This window comes from Tympanuchus pallidicinctus, unplaced genomic scaffold (assembly GCF_026119805.1).
Source record: "Tympanuchus pallidicinctus isolate F22 unplaced genomic scaffold, pur_lepc_1.0 scaffold3, whole genome shotgun sequence".
In the NCBI taxonomy this organism is placed as follows: Eukaryota; Metazoa; Chordata; class Aves; order Galliformes; family Phasianidae; genus Tympanuchus; species Tympanuchus pallidicinctus.
In genome coordinates this window covers 73,159,811-73,180,950 of record NW_026294747.1, presented here as the reverse complement: position 1 = coordinate 73,180,950, position 21,140 = coordinate 73,159,811, and the positions used below count along the sequence as shown (strand labels likewise).

Below are 21,140 nucleotides of genomic sequence, written 5' to 3'. Positions count from 1 at the left end.
CCATGCTGAACAATGATGCTCAGTGTTTTAATAATTTGGAAGAGAGAATGCCAGGAATGTAGTGATATTTGGTAAAGATAGATTCCTCCATAGCAGGGGAGAGACAAGTGAGGTGACAGAGCATCGGAGTATTTGACACTGGGCTTTGTGAAACCTCTGCCATTTTGGCATTTTCTCTAATGGAAGCAGAATTTAAGTTATGCTTCTGTGACATTTCTACTGGCTTGTATTTGTGCTGCTATGTGGTATTCCTTATGTCATGTGAACTGAATTGTAGATGTAAAAAATGAACTGAAGGGAAGCATGCTGTATCCACACATGAGCATGTGTTCATTTTACTTAGTCTTGGAGAAACAGAAACTGAACTGGTTAGAGCAGCACAAAAATAGTGAAGTTTGAGTGTTACCAGCTTGTTCCCGTAAGGAGGGAAAAAGATCCTGTGTGACAGAAAAGTTGTTATTTTTACCTAGTAAAGAAAACTGGTCTGACTCTCCACTGTTGCGAAAGCATTGGTGTGTTCAGTGAAAATGGCAGGAAACTTCCACACAAATAGGGATTGCTACTGCATAGAGCACATACGCAATCTATGGCAGTAACTGCTGGAAGGTGTCACAAAGATGGATAATTCAGAAGTACTTCAGAAACTACTGGTTAATTTTATCAGTATAGTTCAGCAACTTCAAATGACAATCTGTACCCCAGTTGTTTGCACCTCACAATTCAGATCATAAAGTAGCAATCTGTGCAGATGTTCCACTTTCATGCTGTCACTCAGCACAATGAATAGATGCTTTGTTGCAAAATTTGCTTTCCGTTTCCCTTGAAGCATGGTCATTGGATGTTATCAGACCTCATAAACAGATAGTTTGATCCAATATTGTGCACCCTGCATTTTTGTAAGCACTTTTTCCATTAATCTATAAAGTAAGATGTTTTTCAAATCTCAGAAAAAAGATATTTTCTAGCGTAGAATAAATTACTATATATGAGGGATAACTAAATGCTGATAAGAAAAAATAGAGTTAAAGCTTCATAAATGATGACTTCTGAGAAATATTCCTGTCAAATTAATATTCAGCTTCAATCTGATTTCACTTTTTGCTGGTACAGAAGTAACTTCACAGAAGCCAATAGAATAAATCCCATAGTTGTATTAGAATCATATTTATGGCATCACATCTGATATCTCTTCTTTCTGTCACTCATTTGCTTCTCCTGCATAACTATAAAGAGTATCAGCTGTGTTTCTGGTCTTCTTTCTCTTACAGTTTTGTGTTGAGAGACAAGTAAATCATTCTCTGCAGCCTAAAAATGTTGCTCATTCCTCAGAATCTTGAAATAGGGCGACCATTAAGTGTTGCAGTGCTAGACTCATTTTGTGAACATGATTTCAGGGTTGCCAGTGGTAGGGCTAACCAGGCCTACAGAGGTTGCTAGGTCTAAAACCACATGTTACAGTGGTCAGAGTACTTTCTCATCAGAGACACGTGCAGAGGCTCTGGTGCTGTGTGGGGACAGAGGTGTGGTTTTGGGGAACATCACTGTGCTGACATCCTCCAGCACACGCTGGGACAGCTGCACCCTACTGCAGTCAGTAACACAACGCCTAAAGAAAAAATGCGAACAGTCGTTGTTCCTTTTCTAAGCCAGACGGAGCTTTCCAGCAGCTGCACGCTGTCTTACAGTCGTAAGTATGAATGTAAACTGTGTCTGTCCATGTTGGTTGAGTTCAGAGTTTACATCTTATCTAAATGCGCCATTTTCTCTCTGCTGTGCAGGAACACCTGATGCATTTTCCCAGCTGCTTACCTGCCCGTACTGTGATAGAGGGTACAAGCGCTTTACCTCTCTGAAGGAACACATTAAATACCGCCATGAAAAAAACGAGGATAACTTCAGTTGCTCCCTTTGCAGTTACACGTTTGCATACAGAACACAGCTGGACCGCCACATGACGTCGCACAAGTCGGGACGAGATCAGGTCAGTGGCAGTTGGCTGGAGGCCCAGCTGTCCTCTGCAGCAACGCTTGGTGTGTGAGCAGAGACCTACAGAGCATGCTGGACGTTCGTCTCAGAGTCCTGTGGCCTGAAGTGCCGATCCTGGAGCACTTAAACCCACTGTTGAAGTCACAGTTCTTCCATAGCTAACAAAGGGTGTGATCTGAGTTCCTGTACTTCTGTTCATCTAGGCAGTACGGTTTGGTCTGAATTTCAGTTTTCAGAAGTGCTGAAGATATTCTGAGCTTGTTTTCTGTGGTTCATTTATTGACCTGAGGGCATGGTTCCTTGAAATGCCTATGATGAGTTAATCACCCCATTATTGCTGAGGTGCCTGAGGTTCCCCTCTCCCAGCTTTTCTGTTTTTCTTTTATCCCTAGGATTTCCCATCGCCCAACTCCAATTACATGCTTTCATAGCTTACCAGGGGGTGCTGAAGCTCAGCAAGCCAGGTGAAGCTCACTGAAACAGTCAGAAATTAGCCACAAAAACAGATACAGATTTTTTACCACCAAATTAGAAAGAGACTTGGAAACTCTCCCTTCTGAGGTCAGACTACAAAGATTGATACTCCTTTTAGCTGAAAGAGGAGGGAAATACACAAAGCCATGAATAGTGAAGAGAATGTACTTCTTGCAGCTCCAAAACAACAATATTTTCATTAAACTCAAAAACTCTGGCATAAAATTAACCAAAAAATGAGACGATCTTTTACATATTGCATATTAATTACTGTTCTTTAAATTATCACTAATTCAAAGAATTTATCAGGGTTAAAAGTGCATTATCCTTCATCCCCACATGAATACTTTCAGGAAACATTACAAGAAGTATGGGCAATGCTGCCCAAAGGTTTTGCTGTTCTGCTGGGCTTGGAATAACCTCGCCAGCGTGTTTTGGCAGAGCTGCTCTGATTTATTTCCCGTGAACAATTCATTTCTGCCTTGTGCTCTTACTGCCTTGGCTTCCACTTTAAAGGTGCTATCATCTTATATACAGCTGATATCTATGCCTATAAAAATCTATGAATGCTTTTTGTAAGATCTAGTTGTTGTGAGCTGCAACATTTATTTTCAGTTTTTCCGACTAGAAAACTCAAAGCAGAAGAAAAGAGTAGTTGGGAGGAGGCTGGCTCCACTCAGAACCACCCAAAATTCAAACTCTATGTATGAGAGTATTAAAGAAAGAAACGAGAGTAATTTTGGTAGAGTACCAAAGGATTATGCAAGCAAAATACATCCCACTCTGATACAGACCAAATATTCTATCCTGAGACAGTTACCTAATATGTGATCCTTCAAATGGTGTTGTGTATGCATGATTCCCTGATCATTTTTAACAACCAAGTGATTGTATCTTCCAATATATAGCATCTCCTAACTGAAGAATTAACTTCTTACTGATAATATAATTAGGTTAAATAGTTAAAGCAGGCAAAGGGGAAGTAAATAAGGAGTTGAGCAGAACTTGTGAAGAAAGTCACATGCATCCTGCTCAAATCCTTTATGCAAAAATGAGGTTTTATGAAAATACTCCACCTACCTGTGATTCCTATTTTCCATACCCATTCTTTGGTATGAAAAGGGTGGACTTCTGTCCAGAGTGTAGTAAATATTTGACACAGAGATGTGTTAGTTACTACTAAATGCTGATGTTTCTTCTTTCTTTACTAAAAGAAACGCAGAGGATTGTTCTCTGAATGCAGAGGTTCATTCTGTAATGAACAGTTTCATGCAGTGCATTAAAGAATATATCACACATCAGAGGCACAAAAATGTAGATTTAACAGTACCAAAGTGGGAAGAGAGCATTTGGATCAGAGAAAATGAAGGTGAAAGTATCAGAGATGGTAATTTAGAGAGGAGTTGTGATTTCTCAGTTCTAGAGAAGATTGTGGAGTGTAACTCTTGAAGATGTTCCAGATTTACAAAAAATAAAAGGTATACATGTAAGAGCAATAAATAAGAGAAAGCTGTATTGCAAATATAAGAAGGATGGAGATGCTACCTAACCAAAAGCTCAAGGCAGCTTACAGCTATAAGCAGGAAAACAGAAAAACTCCTTAAAAATTTGGTAAGAGAAATGTGAGCTTCCATGCCTTGGAAGTAGAATGTTGAATTTTTAAGACTGGGGCAGAAACATTTTTTGACAGATTGTATCCATGCAGTAATGTCAAGCATTAGGATGTAGTGCATCCGCAGTGGCTATCTGCGTGCTGAGAGCCTTTAACTTGCCCAATCTCGAGTCAAACAGCGGTAATTGATTCTCTACAGGCTTAAGTGAATCCTGTCACAGTTCTGTCAATGGAGTCAGATCACAGAGTGCAGCAAGTCAGCTGCAGTCTCCCAGAGCATCTCCTTCGCGGTGCTTAACCAGGGCCCCAAAGATGCGTGGATGCCGGCGGCTCTCAGCGCAGGCATGGAGCTACTGGGCAGCTCCTGGGCATCCTCCTTACCAAGCTCACCCAAATGGCCGAGTGCAGCCTGAAAGTAGCTGCTGCTTTTTAAATAAGCAGGTGTTTTGAACAGATAAAAACTCTAATTACTCCATTTCATGTCATAAATAAACATATTTCCTGTTTACGGCAGTGTATAGTGGTAGAAGAAGGGGAATGGTTCTAAATTGAGATGAGATAGGGGAGGTTTAGGTTAGGTATTAGAAGGCAGTTTTTCACACAGAGGATGGTGATGCACTGGAACAGGTTGCCCAAGGAGGTTGTGGCTCCCCCATCCCTGGAGGCATTCAAGGCCAGGCTGGATGTGGCTCTGGGCAGCCTGGTCTGGTGGTTGGTGACTCTGCACATAGCAGGGGGTTGAAACTAGATGAACATTGTGCTCCTTTTCAACCCATGCCGTTCTGTGTCAGTAATTAAGTAACTCCAAGTTTTAGCACACGTGCTATTTTTGTCATAAAAAGCACACATTAATAGATTATAAAGTTTGTTATAAAATTATATCTAGCATATACACATGTCACACATCTTTCTTCACTTCTGCTGTTTTGAATCTAGAATGGTGATAAAGCTAAATTAAGTGTCAAAGTTTAAAGAACTTGATAATAAATGCTCTCAAAAGATGAAATATGACAGAAATAATTACAGAGCATCAGTGCAAACAGTGAAGAACTGTAGTGCTGCATACTGAGGAACTCCATACTGTTATATATTTTAACTTAGGTTTTTATTTATTTTAAGAATTAATTGTGACTGAGCACCTTTGCTGTCACTGAGCCATCTTCTCTTGAGCAGTCCTGTGGCACCATTACGTAAAGTAATCCCAGGCCAAGTACTGCAAACACGTAAATGGAAAAATCAAGTCAACTGATTAAACTTTAAACAGACTTTAATGTTTCTCTGTCTTTTGTGGCATATTCTGTGGTTGGTGGGCTTGGGCTTTTGTTCGGTTTTTCTTTCACAAATTCAATTTGTGTATATGTTGGAACTTACTCACATAGTGGGTCAGTGCAGGCTTCATCTGAAGTTAGGAGAAGGAGCAAATACTTTTTATTCCCTTTTACTGTACCAAGTTTATTCAGAAGATGCATATGGTTCGGTTTTAACCTGACTTCTGATTTATTTCTTTTTCATGCATAGCACATGCCAATTTCAGTCTCTTAAAATTGTGATTATTTTCAGTTTTGTATTACATTTCCTCTGTTACTGTGTGAAAATACAGGCTTTTTTTCCAGTATGCTGTTCATTGCAATAATTGCAAATTCTTTCTTGCAGAGACATGTGACGCAGTCCAGTGGTAATCGAAAATTCAAGTGCACTGAATGTGGAAAAGCTTTTAAATATAAACATCACCTAAAGGAGCACCTACGAATCCACAGTGGTAAATAAAACAGGCACTGAATTATGTACTAATGCTAGCATTCCTACTCTGTATAATTTTGATGCAATATCAGTCTTGTAAGTGTAAGTTTAAGTAGGCTTTCCCTTGTCTTTCTCTAAGACTCTGTACCTACTGACTGCAGCCTTCAGCTGTGCACTGAAAGTATGTAGGATAACTCAAGAGGATTTACATTTGCAACTTGAGCTGTGACATTTAAAGAAGCTTCACGTGTGGCAGAAGAAATGGGGCATCCTTCTGGTCTTTCTCGCTTGTCTGTTTTTTCTCAGCATTTGCAGACCACTTAGCTAGTTGTGAGCCTCTCTAGAAAACTTTAATTGATAGCAATCAGGATATAGCAACTATACTTCCCTACTGTGGCTGCTGTTTTCCCCAGTACGTGATGATTAAAATAGCCTCAGGGCACAAATGTGAGATTGTCATACCCTGTTACAGCAGCTTCAATTTATAAATAATTAACTTATAATGTTATGTATTTATAAATATTATATAATAATAAGTATGCTTCAATTTCTCTATCTGACCCAATTTTACTCACTAGCAGTAAGTCTGAAAACAAGGCGTTAGGCCATCTTTTTCTTTCTTATTGGTTGTTATCAGCCTTGATAATAGCAATTAAGTACACTTAGAAGCCCTTGCTCAGGAAACGTCATCTTCATTTCATTTCCACAGAGCATGGCGCCTGCTCCTGTGCATGGGAAGGCTTTAGCCAACAGGCTTTTCAGTCTGATGCAGTCCAGCTGTTCTTTTTCCTTCTTTTCCTTCTTCTTGCTCTATAACCCAGATCCTGAAAAGTCACCTCTGTCTGTGGGTGTCACGATTGCATCATTGTGTGCATCTTCCCAACCATTTAACTTGGGGTACATCTCTGAAGGCAAATGTTCATCTGTCTCATGCATGTGTCTAGTTTCCCTTTACTTAAACTTTGCTTGTTTTTACTCAGCTGATGAGTGTTCTAGGAAGATACAGGTACATTGTACTTGAGTTTGATTCAATAAAATGTATATAATTCTTTATTTAATTATAATTTGCATTTATACCATTTATAGTTTTTCTTTGGTTAAGCATATTCTGTTGTTTTTTTCCGAAGTGGTTTATGCTTCTTCTGACATTAGTAGTGTTACTACTGGAATGGAGTTTAATGAAATCTTCAAGTACCACACAGACTCATTTATGTGATATGTAGCCAGTTACGAGAAAGTACTGGAATGTGTCATGATCACATAGGTGCCATTCTGTTTGTACTTCTGGGTCAGAGTGAAACTTAACACAGGACCCTGGGATCAGAGCTATAGATTATATAACTGCTCTTGGTCTTGAATTCAGTGTAAAGGACTTCTTTCCTGAGGGGTAATTTTAATGTATTCTTTTCTAGTTACTATTGTTTGATGAAGCTACACTGTAACCTAGCAAACTATTGCATATGTCTTTTTTCTTTTTTCTTTTTTTTTTTTTTTTTTTAAATCTTTAGGAGAGAAGCCATATGAGTGCCCAAACTGCAAGAAACGTTTTTCCCATTCTGGTTCATACAGCTCACACATAAGCAGTAAGAAGTGCATTGGTTTGATGCCCGTGAATGGTCGCGCTCGGTCAGGGCTCAAGACGTCTCAGTGCTCCTCCCCTTCCCTTTCTGCATCGCCCGGTAGCCCAGCAAGACCACAGATACGACAAAAGATAGAAAATAAACCCTTGCAAGAGCAACTTCCTGTTAACCAAATTAAAACTGAACCTGTGGATTATGAATTCAAGCCCATAGTGGTTGCTTCAGGAATTAATTGTTCGACCCCATTGCAGAATGGGGTTTTTAGTGGTGGTAGCCCATTGCAGGCAACCAGTTCTCCTCAGGGTGTGGTGCAAGCTGTTGTTCTGCCAACAGTGGGTCTGGTGTCCCCCATAAGCATCAACTTAAGTGACATTCAAAATGTACTTAAGGTGGCAGTGGATGGTAATGTAATAAGGCAAGTATTGGAAAACAATCACGCTAATCTTGCATCCAAAGAACAAGAAACAATCAGCAATGCATCTATACAACAAGCTGGCCATTCTCTCATTTCAGCTATCAGTCTTCCTTTGGTTGACCAAGATGGGACAACCAAAATTATCATCAACTACAGCTTGGAACAGCCAAGTCAACTTCAGGTTGTTCCCCAAAATCTAAAAAAAGAACATTCTGTTCCTACAAACAGTTGCAAAAATGAAAAGTTACCAGAAGATCTTACGGTGAAGTCTGAGAAAGATAAAAGCTTTGAAGGAGAGAGCAATGATAGCACTTGTCTTCTTTGTGATGACTGTCCAGGAGATCTTAATGCACTTCAAGAATTAAAGCACTATGAAACAAAAAATCCTCCTCAGCTTCCTCAGTCCAGTGGAACAGAAGCTGAGAAGCCCAGCTCCCCTGCCCCATCAGAAACTGGGGAGAACAACTTATCTCCTGGTCAGCCCCCTTTAAAGAACCTTTTATCGCTCCTGAAGGCATATTATGCATTAAATGCACAACCAAGCGCAGAAGAGCTTTCAAAAATAGCCGATTCCGTAAACCTACCACTGGATGTGGTAAAAAAGTGGTTTGAAAAAATGCAAGCTGGACAAATTTCTGTGCAGTCTTCTGGACCATCTTCTCCCGAACAAGTTAAAATAAGCAGTCCCACAGATAATGAGGATCAAGCAGCAACTGCAAATGAGAGTGAACCCCAGAACAGCACAAACAACTCACAAAATCCGGCCGATACAAGTAAATCTCAGACTTCATCAGGGGGATCAACTCAGAATGGTTCGCGCAGTAGCACGCCATCCCCATCACCACTAAACCTTTCTTCATCCAGAAATTCACAGGGTTATACGTACACAGCAGAGGGTGTACAAGAAGAGCCACAAATTGAACCTCTTGACCTTTCACTACCAAAGCAACATGGAGAACTGTTGGAAAGATCTACCATAACTAGTGTTTACCAGAACAGTGTTTATTCTGTCCAGGAAGAACCTTTGAACTTAACTTGCGCAAAAAAAGAACCACAAAAGGACAACAGTATTACAGACTCTGATCCTATTGTAAATGTAATCCCACCAAGTGCCAATCCCATAAATATTGCTATACCTACAGTCACTGCCCAGTTACCTACAATTGTTGCCATTGCTGACCAGAACAGTGTTCCATGCTTGAGAGCTCTTGCTGCCAATAAGCAAACCATTTTGATTCCCCAGGTGGCTTATACGTACTCTACTACAGTCAGTCCTGCAGTTCAGGAAACACCACCAAAACAGACCCAAGCCAACGGAAATCAGGTAACTGAAGTCTCTGTGTTCCTGTGCATTGTATATGATGTGTTCGTGGTGTATCCTTATGAAATTTACAGAAAATTGTCAAAATAAATAATATTTAGAGTGGTGAAGCACTGGAACAGGCTGTTCAGAGAGGTTATGGATGCCCCATCTCTGGAGATGTTTGAGGCCAGGTTGGATGGAGACCTGGGCAGCCTGAGCTGCTGAGTAGGAATCCTGCCTGTGGCAGGGGGGCTGGAACTGGGTAATCTTTAAGATCCCTTCTAACCCAAGCCATTCTGTGATTCTATGAGAAAATGTAAGCACAAACCTATACTGAACATTATTCTTGTTTGTTAAGGGGTAATAGATGTCACCATTAACACCTCTGCAAAGCTGGTCAGCTCAAACAATGTAGGTCCAGACTGACAGCAGCAATCTAGTTCTGTGCATGGACAAATTAGTTCTTCACTAAATTCTACCATTCAGAAGGGTTTTCTGGAACATCAGTGCTCAATATTTTGAGGACAGCTTATTTCTCTGGATGAAAAACCAGTGTAAAGTCATGGTGTATATTTGTTGGTGGCTCCTTATCTCCCCTTTCCCAACATCCAGAAAATGAACTGTTTGTAAATTCTTGATACTGTCTTCACTCTGCTGTGCTTTCTTAGCTTGCAGAGTAGGTAATTTGTCCTACACCATAATGGCACTTTAAACAAAATTCAGAAGTATTTTCAACTGGACCTACGATGGATATTCATCATACTTTGTTCCTGTTCTGTTCTTCCCTGAGTTCCTCCAGACATGACATAACAAGACTCAGTCCTGCTGAGCATTACCTACACACATGGAGTCAGAGACATAGCAGAACAGAAGTAGATCACATAAAGACTTAGCATTTCTAATTAAATCTTTAAAATTGTCTGTTCAACATTTTATGCAGGCTTCTCTGTACCAGAAACTAAGAAACCTTGAAGATTTATGAGAATGCTTGTGTGTAAAAGTTTATGAGACGTGGTTTAGTGGGGAAATATTGGTGATAGGTGGATGGTTGGACTGGGTGATCTTGGAGGTTTTTTCCAACCTTGGTGATTCTGTGGATATGATTACAGTCAGCCCCACTGGGGATTGGGCATCTGTATGATGCAGGGTCTACAGAGCAGATAGGTGCAGTGAAAGATTTCGACTATGTAAGTCTAAACAATTTTGTTTTTCCATTTACTGAATGGAATGGAAACAACTGTGCAGCTTCAGCTTATATTTTATGAATTATGTGCTGCACCAGTGCTTTTTTTTTCTTGAACCCAACCTTCTTTGTGCTTTTTCTTAAGGACGAAAGGCAGGACACTAGCTCAGAAGGAGTATCGAATGTAGAAGATCAAAATGATTCTGATTCAACACCCCCAAAGAAAAAGATGAGAAAGACAGAAAATGGGATGTATGCATGTGATTTGTGTGACAAAATATTCCAGAAGAGCAGCTCGTTATTGAGACATAAGTATGAACACACAGGTATGTACTAGGAAATGCAGTTTCAGATTCTTTGCTATGTTGATACTGAGAAACTGATAAGCTCAACTGAAATTCAGTTCTCAGAAAGCGTTGTAAGAACAGAGGGAAGTATAATAATCCTTATTATCATCTGTGCCCAGCCTTGCTTAGAACCCATGCTTTATGTACTTATTTGACAGAACTGCAATTCCGTGTTTAAATTTGTAAGATCTAAACCCTAAATAGAAATACTGGGATTTTCTTCCATCTGGCTCATGGACGATCATCTGTGTGCTACAGTATGCAATCAATGATTTATTGTTTCTAATTTACCTCGCCTGGTTTTAAATAAAGAAAAATTGCAAATTATAAAAAAGGACCATGTGTATGTATGATACTTTACATTGAAAGCCAGTGTACTCAGCATGAAGGGTTCTCCAATTGAGCCATATTTTTAGTTATCTGAACTTACTAAACATTTACTGGACACAGAATGTAATCTCAAAGGAATATCATTTTGGCTTTGGTTTTTATTTCTAATTTTTCATAATTGTTCTTTTTAGTTCCAGTTCTGGTCTCTTCAGTCTTTTTTTGAAAAGTGGTACCCTTCTATTTCTTCAGTGATCTCTTCAAAAATGTCTTTTCTTGTTGGTTAATTTTCTACATTATGTTTCTGCATATTAATGTTTTTATTTCATTTTACTCAAACATACAATTGAAAATATAAAAGGCTCCCTTTGGTCTTTACCATTTGTTTAAAACTCTCCACTTGTGTACATTAAGAATGTCTTCTATTTTCATACCTTCCTGCTCTGTGACTCTCTAATCCTCCTTTTCATAACACAGTTGTGCTTTCCATTCTGCTCTTAAGTGAAGTGCAGCGTTCAGAAATGCTGCTTGTTTGACATAGTGTGATGTGGAGCACGAGCAGCGAGCTGCTGTCTCATTGTCTGGGTCTTTTATGTCTGGGCGGAAGCTGAATGAGTTTGTTTTGCCTAACAATTTGAAGTGTTGGAATCAAGATTACATAGCTGGGTCCATGGTGTCTTTATAAGAGTTTCTGAACACAGCGGAGGGAAGGCAAGTAGGAAAGGGGTGAGGAGAAAGCTGGAAAAAAGAGCAGGAAGAGAAGTAGATGAAAGAAAGCAGATTTTTCCAGTTGGTATACATGCCAATTGGCAGTTGGCAGTCAGGCACTCACCTGTCCCAGGCAAGATTTTGGAATGATTTTCCTTTGACCCGTGACATGGTACAAGGACTTGCACATGAAAGCTAATGTGGAAGTTCATTGATTTTAAATTCCCATCAGTATAGAAGAGCAGAAATGGTTTTGAGTTTGAATAACTTTTATTGCAAGAAAAATGCCTCCTTTTCTAATCTATTTATATTCACTCTTGTTTTGTGTTCTGAGTTGCATCTGAGAATTTGTTTACCTCTTGATGTTCGTTTTTCATAAGAAAGTTACAAATTACATTCATAGCTTAACAACATGCCCTTGTACCTTGTATTCCTATGCAAGTAACCCAGGCTGACAATGCTGAGAGCAAACTGTTTAACACAGTTACTGCTGATAATACATTCACCAACAGCATTTTATAATGAAAGCAGCAGCACAGATTTTTAAAGTATTAACTTCAAGGAATCCTTCTGTGTGTGTGTGTGCTTTATTTTCTAGGTAAAAGACCTCATGAGTGTGGAATCTGTAAAAAAGCCTTCAAACACAAACACCATTTGATCGAACACATGCGACTGCATTCTGGGGAGAAACCCTACCAATGTGACAAATGCGGAAAGCGCTTCTCACACTCGGGGTCATACTCTCAACACATGAATCATCGCTACTCCTATTGCAAAAGAGAGGCAGAGGAGCGTGACAGCACGGAGCAGGAGGAGGTGGGACAGGAGGTGCTCAGCAGCGAGCATGCGGGTGCCAGGGCATCGCCATCGCAGATCGACTCCGATGAGAGAGAGAGTCTAACCAGGGAAGAAGAGGAAGATAGTGAAAAAGAGGAAGAGGAGGAGGAAGACAAGGAGGTAGAAGGACTTCAGGAAGAAAAAGAATGTAGAAAACTACAAGATGTAGAGGAGGAAGAAGAAGTAGAAGAAGAAGAAGAAGAAGAGGAAGGGAAAACTGAAGGTAACAAGAACGATGACGTTGTAAATCGAGCAAGCGATGCAGAACCAGAAGTTATACAGAGCAATGGGCAGGTGTCAGAAGAAAAAACAAATAAAGCTTAAATGATAGTTTTTTCTATATGAAAAAGAATAAATCGGTAATGAAGTTCGTTCTATATTATACATGCTTTTCATGGAAACACGGTAGCCTGCATACTGTGATTTCTGTTCACTACTGTGTAAAAAAATATATATATAAAAAAAAGAAAAAAGAAAAAAAAAAAAAGAAATCCAGGTGTGCCTGAACCTCAAACTTAGTAATTTTTCACACAGTTTTCAAAGTTAGGAACAAGTTTGTAACATGAAGCAGATTAGAAAAATACAGTGACTCTGGAAGCAAAGGTTTAACAGGTTGTAGGAAACCTGATTTATTAGACAAGCATCTGGCATTGTTTGTTTTATCAGTATTAATTTTCATTCTTACGTTGATTAATTTTTAAGCTGTACAATTGGGAGAGATTTATATGATTTTTTTTTTTTAATGGCAAAACATTTCCTAAATCCGCTTCAGTATTTTATTATGTTTTTGAAATGTGAGAACTTCTGCACTACAGAATTCCCTTTTGCAGAAACCTCTAACAGTGCTTGGCTACCTTTGTAAATTCAACCTAGAAGGTAGCGGTTATAACATTAGATGTTGTAGTAGAGCATATTATCATTTAAAGTGTATTGTTAGCCTTAAGAAAGCAGATGATAGAAGAACTGAAGTTTCTTACTCACGTGGTTAAAAATGTAGTTGAAAAGATTGTTGTTGAGTTCTGATTGCAGGGACTGACAGTGTTAATACCGGTAAGGACAGCAAAGTCGTCAAAATCAGTGTTTGTAATTGTGCTTTGAGTATGTAGTAACAATATGAAGGATATGATATGAAGCTTTGTATCTCCTTTGGCCTTATGCAAGACCTGTGTGCTGTAAGTGCCATTTATCAGTATTACAAAGGCTCTCACCGGCCTTTCTCCAATGCGTGGCCTACAATAACTAGCATTTGTTGATTTGTATCAAACTTCTAATCTAATCATGGGGGAAAAAACACTCAGCCATCAGAGAAGTAAGAACACTGGTATCTTTCATTATTTAAATATTTGGTGGTATTTTTGGTTAATACCTGACTTGCAGAATTTCTCTACGATAATTACAAGGGAAATTTTCTAATCTGCTTTATTGCTTTATCGGTTTACTTTAATTTCAGACACATACATGACATGTTATCTGGCTCATAAGTTTTTTCAAATGTTAGTTATTATGGACCCCATTTATTAACAATGTTAGCTGATTTTTACCTATCAGTATTATTTTATTTCTTTTAGTTTATAGATCTGTGCAACATTTTGTACTGTATGTCTCCAAACCTGGCAGTATTAATACCCTTCTTACTGACATATGTACCTTTTTAGTTTTAGAAAACTTTTATATTTATGTGTCTTATTTTTATATTTCTTTATTTATTACACAGTGTAGTGTATAATACTGTAGTTTGTATTAATACAATAATATATTTTAGTATGAAAATTTGGAAAGTTGATAAGATTTAAAGTAGAGATGCAATCGGTTCTCTTGCATTGAGATTTGATTTAACAGTGTTATGTTAACATTTATACTTGCCTTGGACTGTAGAACAGATGAATTAAAATGGGAATGTATTAATTTTACAATTGCAATCAATTCATTTTACCTTTACCCAGTTTTTAATATAAAGCTCTTAAATTTTGAAATTCACTGTGTGACTAATAGCATGATGCTCTGCAGTTTTATTAAGAGATTAGCCTAACCATAAAACTCTCATTTCCTTAGTAAGCCAAATTAGAATAATCTTATAAACAGTGTTGGGAACAACGTTTAACATTTTTGTGCCAATTTGTTCCTGTATTCATGTATGTATGTTACAAATCTGAAACTTCATTTTTAAGTTCCTTGTTACATCATGGTCATTTTCTAGTTTTTTACCAGACTCCCCATCTCACAATAAAATGCGTCAACAAGTCTGACTTATGTCATTATTGCAGTAACTCCACATGATTGCTGTAAGTATCCCTACCCCGTCACTGGGACACGGGCTGTTTCAGCATAGCTGCTCCGTTTTGGTTGTCTGCAAGGAGCATGGAAGGAAGGGAATGTTTGACTCTGTGCAGGGAAAAGCAGTGCTGCATTACTTTGTCCATTCCTCAAATTGAAGTAGAAAAACACAAGCTTTTAAAACGAGCCATATGTTTCTGTGATTTTTTTCCTCCTTAATCTGTATAATACATGTTTTAATGCTTTATTTAAACAAGACTGCTTTGAAATGACATAGGCCTGTGACTGTTTCCTTGATGTAGCAATAAGCCAGTGAAAAAGCTGCTGGTGCGTACCGCTGCTGACCGCTCTGAAGGTATGGCACCACCATTACAGAAGTGACTTCTGTCACCTAAGTATGAAGATTTGAACGTTGTCCTGTATCTTCATTTGTACAGCATTTTGCAGTCATAGCAAAGTTGAGAGCGTTATTTAAGCAAATTCCTGCTCATTAATGATTCCTAAAAGGGGATTTCATTTGTTGAATTTTTTACACAAACGTTATATAAATTATTTAATGTTCACATGTCTAACTTCTGAATAGTTTGCAGTCTTACTATCTCAGCATTGATACATATGAAAGAGTGATAATTTAAAGTTTCGGGGTATTTTTCTGTACAGTGTGCCAAATATTGCACTTTTCAGTGGCGTAAGCTCCTGGCTCAGCAGTTTCTCATTCAGATCAACATAAGAAAGATGTTTTGAAAACAGTTTCCATTTGTATTGCATCAATACAAATTGCATTGCCTTGTAATTATTATTGCCTTGTAATTATTACAACAGAAATGAATTGGGCGGTCTGGGGTTTCTTGCAGGTCCAGCGGGCTCAGCTATCAGCAATGGAATGCACCTTTGTAAGCATATGTTAAGATGGAGATTTTCAGCTAATTCGCGATTCGAGAGCACATTACTTGTCTGTTGCAATAAATCCAGTGAGACATTTGTTGAAAATGGAATGCGAAGAACATTTGTGCTGTGTTTAGTAATAGAGCAGAGAGTTGAGTAAATCTGAGGTTGCTCGTGAAGGCTGCACATGAAGGGCCTCCTGCGGCTCCGAGTTCCAGAGCCTTAAAAGATGCAAGAGAAAACTGCTTGCGGAGAGAATGAAAGCCTAGCAGTGCCACTGGTTTGAGCTTTTTGGAGAACAGCATTGAATTACAAGTAATCAGATGAATTAAAGCATTGCAAAAAAGAAATCAAGAAGTTGTGTTAGTCAGTATAGTCCCAAAGTGCCCATGTGTTTCAATCAGTATTTTAAAGTACAAAAGGATGGGCCATAGAATATCAGCCCACAGTGTGACAGTTATCCTAAAAAGCAGTATTCTATGGGAGTGCTGAGTAAAAAGTGCTTAAATGGGCAGTGAAGTGTTGTGCTCACACTCTAACACAACTTTCAGAGGAAACCCACAGTCCCTGCATTGGACTGAGGGCAGTGCCCACAACGCACAGCAGCCACATGAAGGCAAAGCTTTCACAAGAGAGAAAATTGGGCTACCAAGACAGAATGCCACGGTAGGGACTTTTCTTGTCAAAGCATCAAGATCAGGTATTCACGCTCAGAGCCAGCACAGAATTCTGTGGTGTAGAGATGGCCATAGAGTAAATACCTTCAGGAATACAGGAGACCATGAGAGGTTAAGGTAATGGTGTGTAGATGAGAGAAGTACCTTTTGTTCGAGGAGGGAGGAGTGAGGATAGCGGATGGCCTTCAAATGGTGAAGGAGGAGAAAGGGAAGAGCTGACTATATGCTGACCTGAGCTTGTGTTTTTGATTTGGTTTCTAACAATTAGTAAACCTGCACAGGATTCTTTGTTTGGAGGGAGATTTTGTTGTGTGTTTTGCTTTTGCTATTCACACTCTGATACATACATTCACTTTTTTCCTCAACATAATGACTTCTTTGATTTTCACCGTTGAAGTCTGCAATGCAAGAAGAAGTTTCAGTATTAGAATATCTATCCTTTGGGGCTGCATCTTATCATTTATTCTTCATGTTTCCCATGGGTGATTGATCTCATTCACTCGGTTTGAAAATGAATACAACAGGGTTATGATGATGGAAATAACACTTGAATGTGAACAAATATTTACTGCTTCCACTTTACTCCTCTGCTCCTTCATGATGTCTGTCACAGTCTTCTTTATTGTGCTTATTAGATCTCTCCTAGAGATTGTATAGATGTTGTCTCTGGGGGAAACAGTGCATTATGATATATTTCATCGTTTCACCAAAAATGACCTCTAAAACTGTGATTAGAAACTAAACTTGCAGCTGGGATTCTACAAGAAATGCGCTGACACAAGGAGCCCTTGGCAGCAAGGTTTGTTCTCAGCCTGCTGTAGCATGCCGACTGTGGGTCAGGTGGTGCTCACCTACACCTCGGTAAGGTTCTCCAAGATTTGAGATCCCCCAGGATCTCTTTAAAGATGATGACAGCAGGATATTATACATATATATATAAAATAAATGAAGTGAGTACTCCAACAACGCCATTTTGGACTTTTCCTGGTGAATCTTAACTTCTGATTCAGCTCTTAGACTTCAACCTTTCTGTAATGTCCTTGTCTTCTTCTCATCTTTGTGTCAGCTGGGATTTGTATTATAATTACGAGCTTTTCATCACATGTTAATTCAGGAATTAAAGGGATAAATGAGTTAAATCCTTTAAAAATGAAATAATTCTACAGTGATTTTGTGTCATTCCCCAGGAGTTGCTGTGCCTCTGTTACCCGGAAAGCTGCTTGCTTGTGCCATGCCCTGACTCATGGGCAGGCCCCCTGTGATGGGTGGTGGTATCCCTGACACCCTTGAATTCAGTGACACTGTGTCCGTGTGTGGCTGACGAAGTACTTCCTTGAGTTTTAACTACATGCAAGTTATTGTGGAGGTATAGAGGGAACAACTTGCTCATTTGGCGTGCAAGAATGAAATCTGTTGGGTCAGATTCTTCAAGAAATAAACTCACTGGAAATTCCTGCAAAATTTTGAAAGTTAAGGTGGCTTCAAACAGCTTTGAGAATCACAGTTCTATACACAAAAGGAAACTTAGATTATTTTTTTTTCCACCCTCTCGATCAGATTAGCCCAATTATGGCAAAATGTTGAAGAGGACAGCGGTCCTTAATTCCTTTTGCTGAGGATGAGTGTTATGCCACATTGGTCTCATCAAAGCAGAAGCTGACCTGCTGCCTCACTGTGCAAGCTTCAGAGTCCCTGTGAGGTGGGTGAGGGGGAGGAAGGATGCACCCCAGTGACTTGAGCCACACTGCATCTCCCTGCTCCCTGCTGGCAAGGATTACAGCCTGAGCAGGTCAAACAATCTCAGCTGTGGTTGAGGAGACAACAAAGCTTTCAATCAAGACAAGCTGACCTCAAGGTAGCTCTTTTTCAGACAACTCCAAGGAGTTCCTTCAGTAAGTACTGGCTGCCATGCTTTGGAGGAGCTGCCATCTCCTGTTAGGTGGCCCTGCAGAGCAGCCACCCCTCGGTCTGTGCATTACAAATTCACGAAATGAGTGGCTTGTGTGCTTCAAAACATAGCATTGCCTTTTTATTTTATTTGTTTCCCTTTGTACCAGGCATTTTGATCTCCAAGGCAATGTAATGTGTCAAGTGCTTTTAAAACGTCCTGCAGCTTAGTGAGGGCACTCCATAAACCAAGGAGCAAGCAATTCTAGCATATGCACTCGTGATAAGTGTTAGTTATTTTATTCCAGTGCTTATTGTAAGGCCAACTTTCCCAGCTTAGGAAAACACAGAGCACTGATGATGAATGATGCTAAGAGCTTGCACAAGGCTATTTGGGCATGTTTAGGAGCAGCACTGGGTCTCGAACCTGACCAAGCCTTCAGCCTTAGCATGCAGTTTTTTTCAGCAGTATTATGGTAAGTGCATCATTTTTGTAATTTTTTTGTGGCACAATGCAGCTCACCCTCTGGAGCTATACTGAAGCTTGTCCTGTTACAATAGCGTCGTGAGGCGGTTCTGCTCAAGCAGCAGAGGCTCCGGCTTTATATATCATAAGAGAGTTTGACACAGGGCCATCAGATGCCAAAAACATACTGGTAGGACACCTGGCTAGATAGTTGGCTGCCACCAGCAATTCCCTTCTAGAAGTGCTTAAGGAAAGCTCTGTTGCTCCCTCTGTGAGCCGACGGGAGATTGCTGTGAGAAGCAAAGTGGTGAGCGTGCTGTCAGGCTGTGGGTAGCTCCAGCTCTACCACTGACTCTTAAAGAGGGGAAAAAACAAAAGTGCTGCTGATTCTCCGCATGCTCCTGCTGGCCCAACACATCCTCTCGTCCCTCACGGTTTTTTCCTGAAGGTTAAATGTCAGGTATGCATTGTCTGGGTCCTGGTGACTCCCAACCAGCTGTGGGTGAGGGTGAGAGACAGGGAAATTCCTATTTTAATGTACCTTAGTAGAGCAGTTCATCTAGTTCCTAGCTGTATCCTGATCGTTTCTGCCTGAGAGCAGCACTGCTTTGCTTGCCCGTGTGCTTCAGTGAAATCTGAACCTGTTCAGCTCACTGTATCTGAAACTAATTGAAAATAGCTGGAGAATCTGATGCCAAAAAGTGCAGATATTTCATGACCAGAACCACGTACAGGTCGAGGACCATTTATGTTTCTGTTTTTTTAAGCTGTTTATTGAAAAGTGCTGCTCATGTCCATCCTCTGCTCCTTCTGCTCCCAACATTTCTATGCAGCTTTTGTCCTGTAGGCCCATTGCACCCAGCTGCTTATGTACCCTTTGGCACTGTTGGAGATAAATCAGGTTACACACGTGGAGCAGTCATGCTCCAGTGCAGAGCTCTGCTGCTGGGAAGGAGCTCCTTGACAGCTCCCAGACAGGAGGCAGCTCAACTTTGTTGTCACAGCAGAACTGGCTTTTGCAGTCATCTAATTGAACATAGCATAATCCTACACTTCCTTCTAAGCACAAATTTTAATCTCCTGTGGGATTTGTGATGTTTAATACCTTCATCTTTCGCATATAAATCTTACTTGTAATTCAACTAAATGAGCACCTTCCATAGCTTCCAATATTCATTCTGCTCACCTTGCTGGCCAGCCCTATTCAGAGGTGTGATGTTATCTGTGTTGGAGTTCCTGAGTGCATGCAGGTGCCCAGCTCTTCTTGCAGAAAGCAGTATGTGTTCCCCTACAAAGGCACTCTGGGGGGAGTATCTGCAGCTGAGGGAGATGCTCTACTGAACCACCAACTGGCAAGGCTGAAAAAATACTGCATAACCTCTTGGGTGCTCTGAATCTGTAATAATGATGTATTCATTAGTGTTTTTTTTAAAAAGGGCAGTAATAAATTGTGTCCTTCAGAAATACTGCTCCCTTGCTATCTGTACCTTGTAAGCATGTACCTTGGTGCTGGTCTCAGTCTCCAAGCAAATGGCATTTGTGAACCTGTGTTCTGTGCTCCTTTCTCTCATCACACAGTTTGTGGCCATGACTATTTCCAGGCCAAAACTGACAGAAAAGGTTCCGTGTTGAAGATGAGTCCTTGGATGACTTGTGAATATTGGCCACCTTGGGAAGAGGACCAAATGGGCACCACCTCTGGGCATGGGTAGATAATAACGTCCAATACTTGCTATCCTCAGTGCATTCTGACCTACCTGCAGCATGCTGCTTGAGTGATGTGTGACAGATGTGGCTCTGAGCAGCCTGGTCTGGTGGTTGGCAACCCTGCACACAGCAGGGGAGTTGAAACTAGACAATCATTATGGTCCTTTTCAACCCGGGCGATTCTATGAAAAATGATCCCAGCTACAGTGTCAGGCCACCATTCACCAGGGCCATTGCCAGCAGGACTGGCACCTCACCTCCGTCACAGGCTAAGGATAACATTTATTTGTTCACTAACCAGCCAAACAAATACGTATGGAATTCTGACGTGCAAAGTAGAAATGACCCAACAACAGCCTTTGTCATCCAGGAGGGCCAGAACAGAGCACTCTGATTTTGAACCTTTTTGTGTAGATAGGAAAGCTGAGTGTAATTTTCGCATTCCCCTGCTGAGTATTGTAACATGGGCCTATTCTATCCTGTTATCCCCTCATCAGTGTGCAGCTCAGCCCAAGCACTGTCTGTGGGGGTAAGCTTGTTTCACTGTGTTCCCAGATGATGCAGGTGAAGAGGGCTCTGGCACTGGGCTCTGTGGATAAGCCATCATGTCGGTACTGGTGGGCTCCTAGGGATGTCCAGCAGCAGATGTTTAATTCTCCTGAGGACTGTATTTCCAAGCACTGGATCTGCAATTAACAACCACTTGCAGTCAGTGTTAACAAGCACTGCAGC

The 21,140-nt window shown here is 40.2% G+C and overlaps 1 protein-coding gene across 2 annotated transcripts in view; it reads left to right on the top strand.

Moving 5' to 3' along the window:
• The window catches only part of ZEB1 (zinc finger E-box binding homeobox 1), a 105,393-nt gene extending 90,638 nt beyond the window's left edge, over positions 1-14,755 (top strand). For both annotated transcript variants that reach the window (XM_052693794.1, XM_052693795.1), the window contains exons 5-9: positions 1,779-1,981; positions 5,726-5,831; positions 7,321-9,131; positions 10,439-10,619; positions 12,274-14,755. In XM_052693794.1, coding sequence (XP_052549754.1) covers positions 1,779-1,981; positions 5,726-5,831; positions 7,321-9,131; positions 10,439-10,619; positions 12,274-12,836 — 2,864 coding nt within the window. In that variant the 3' untranslated portion in view covers positions 12,837-14,755. The remainder of the gene's footprint in view (positions 1-1,778; positions 1,982-5,725; positions 5,832-7,320; positions 9,132-10,438; positions 10,620-12,273) is intronic.
• Positions 14,756-21,140: the final 6,385 nt, after the last annotated feature.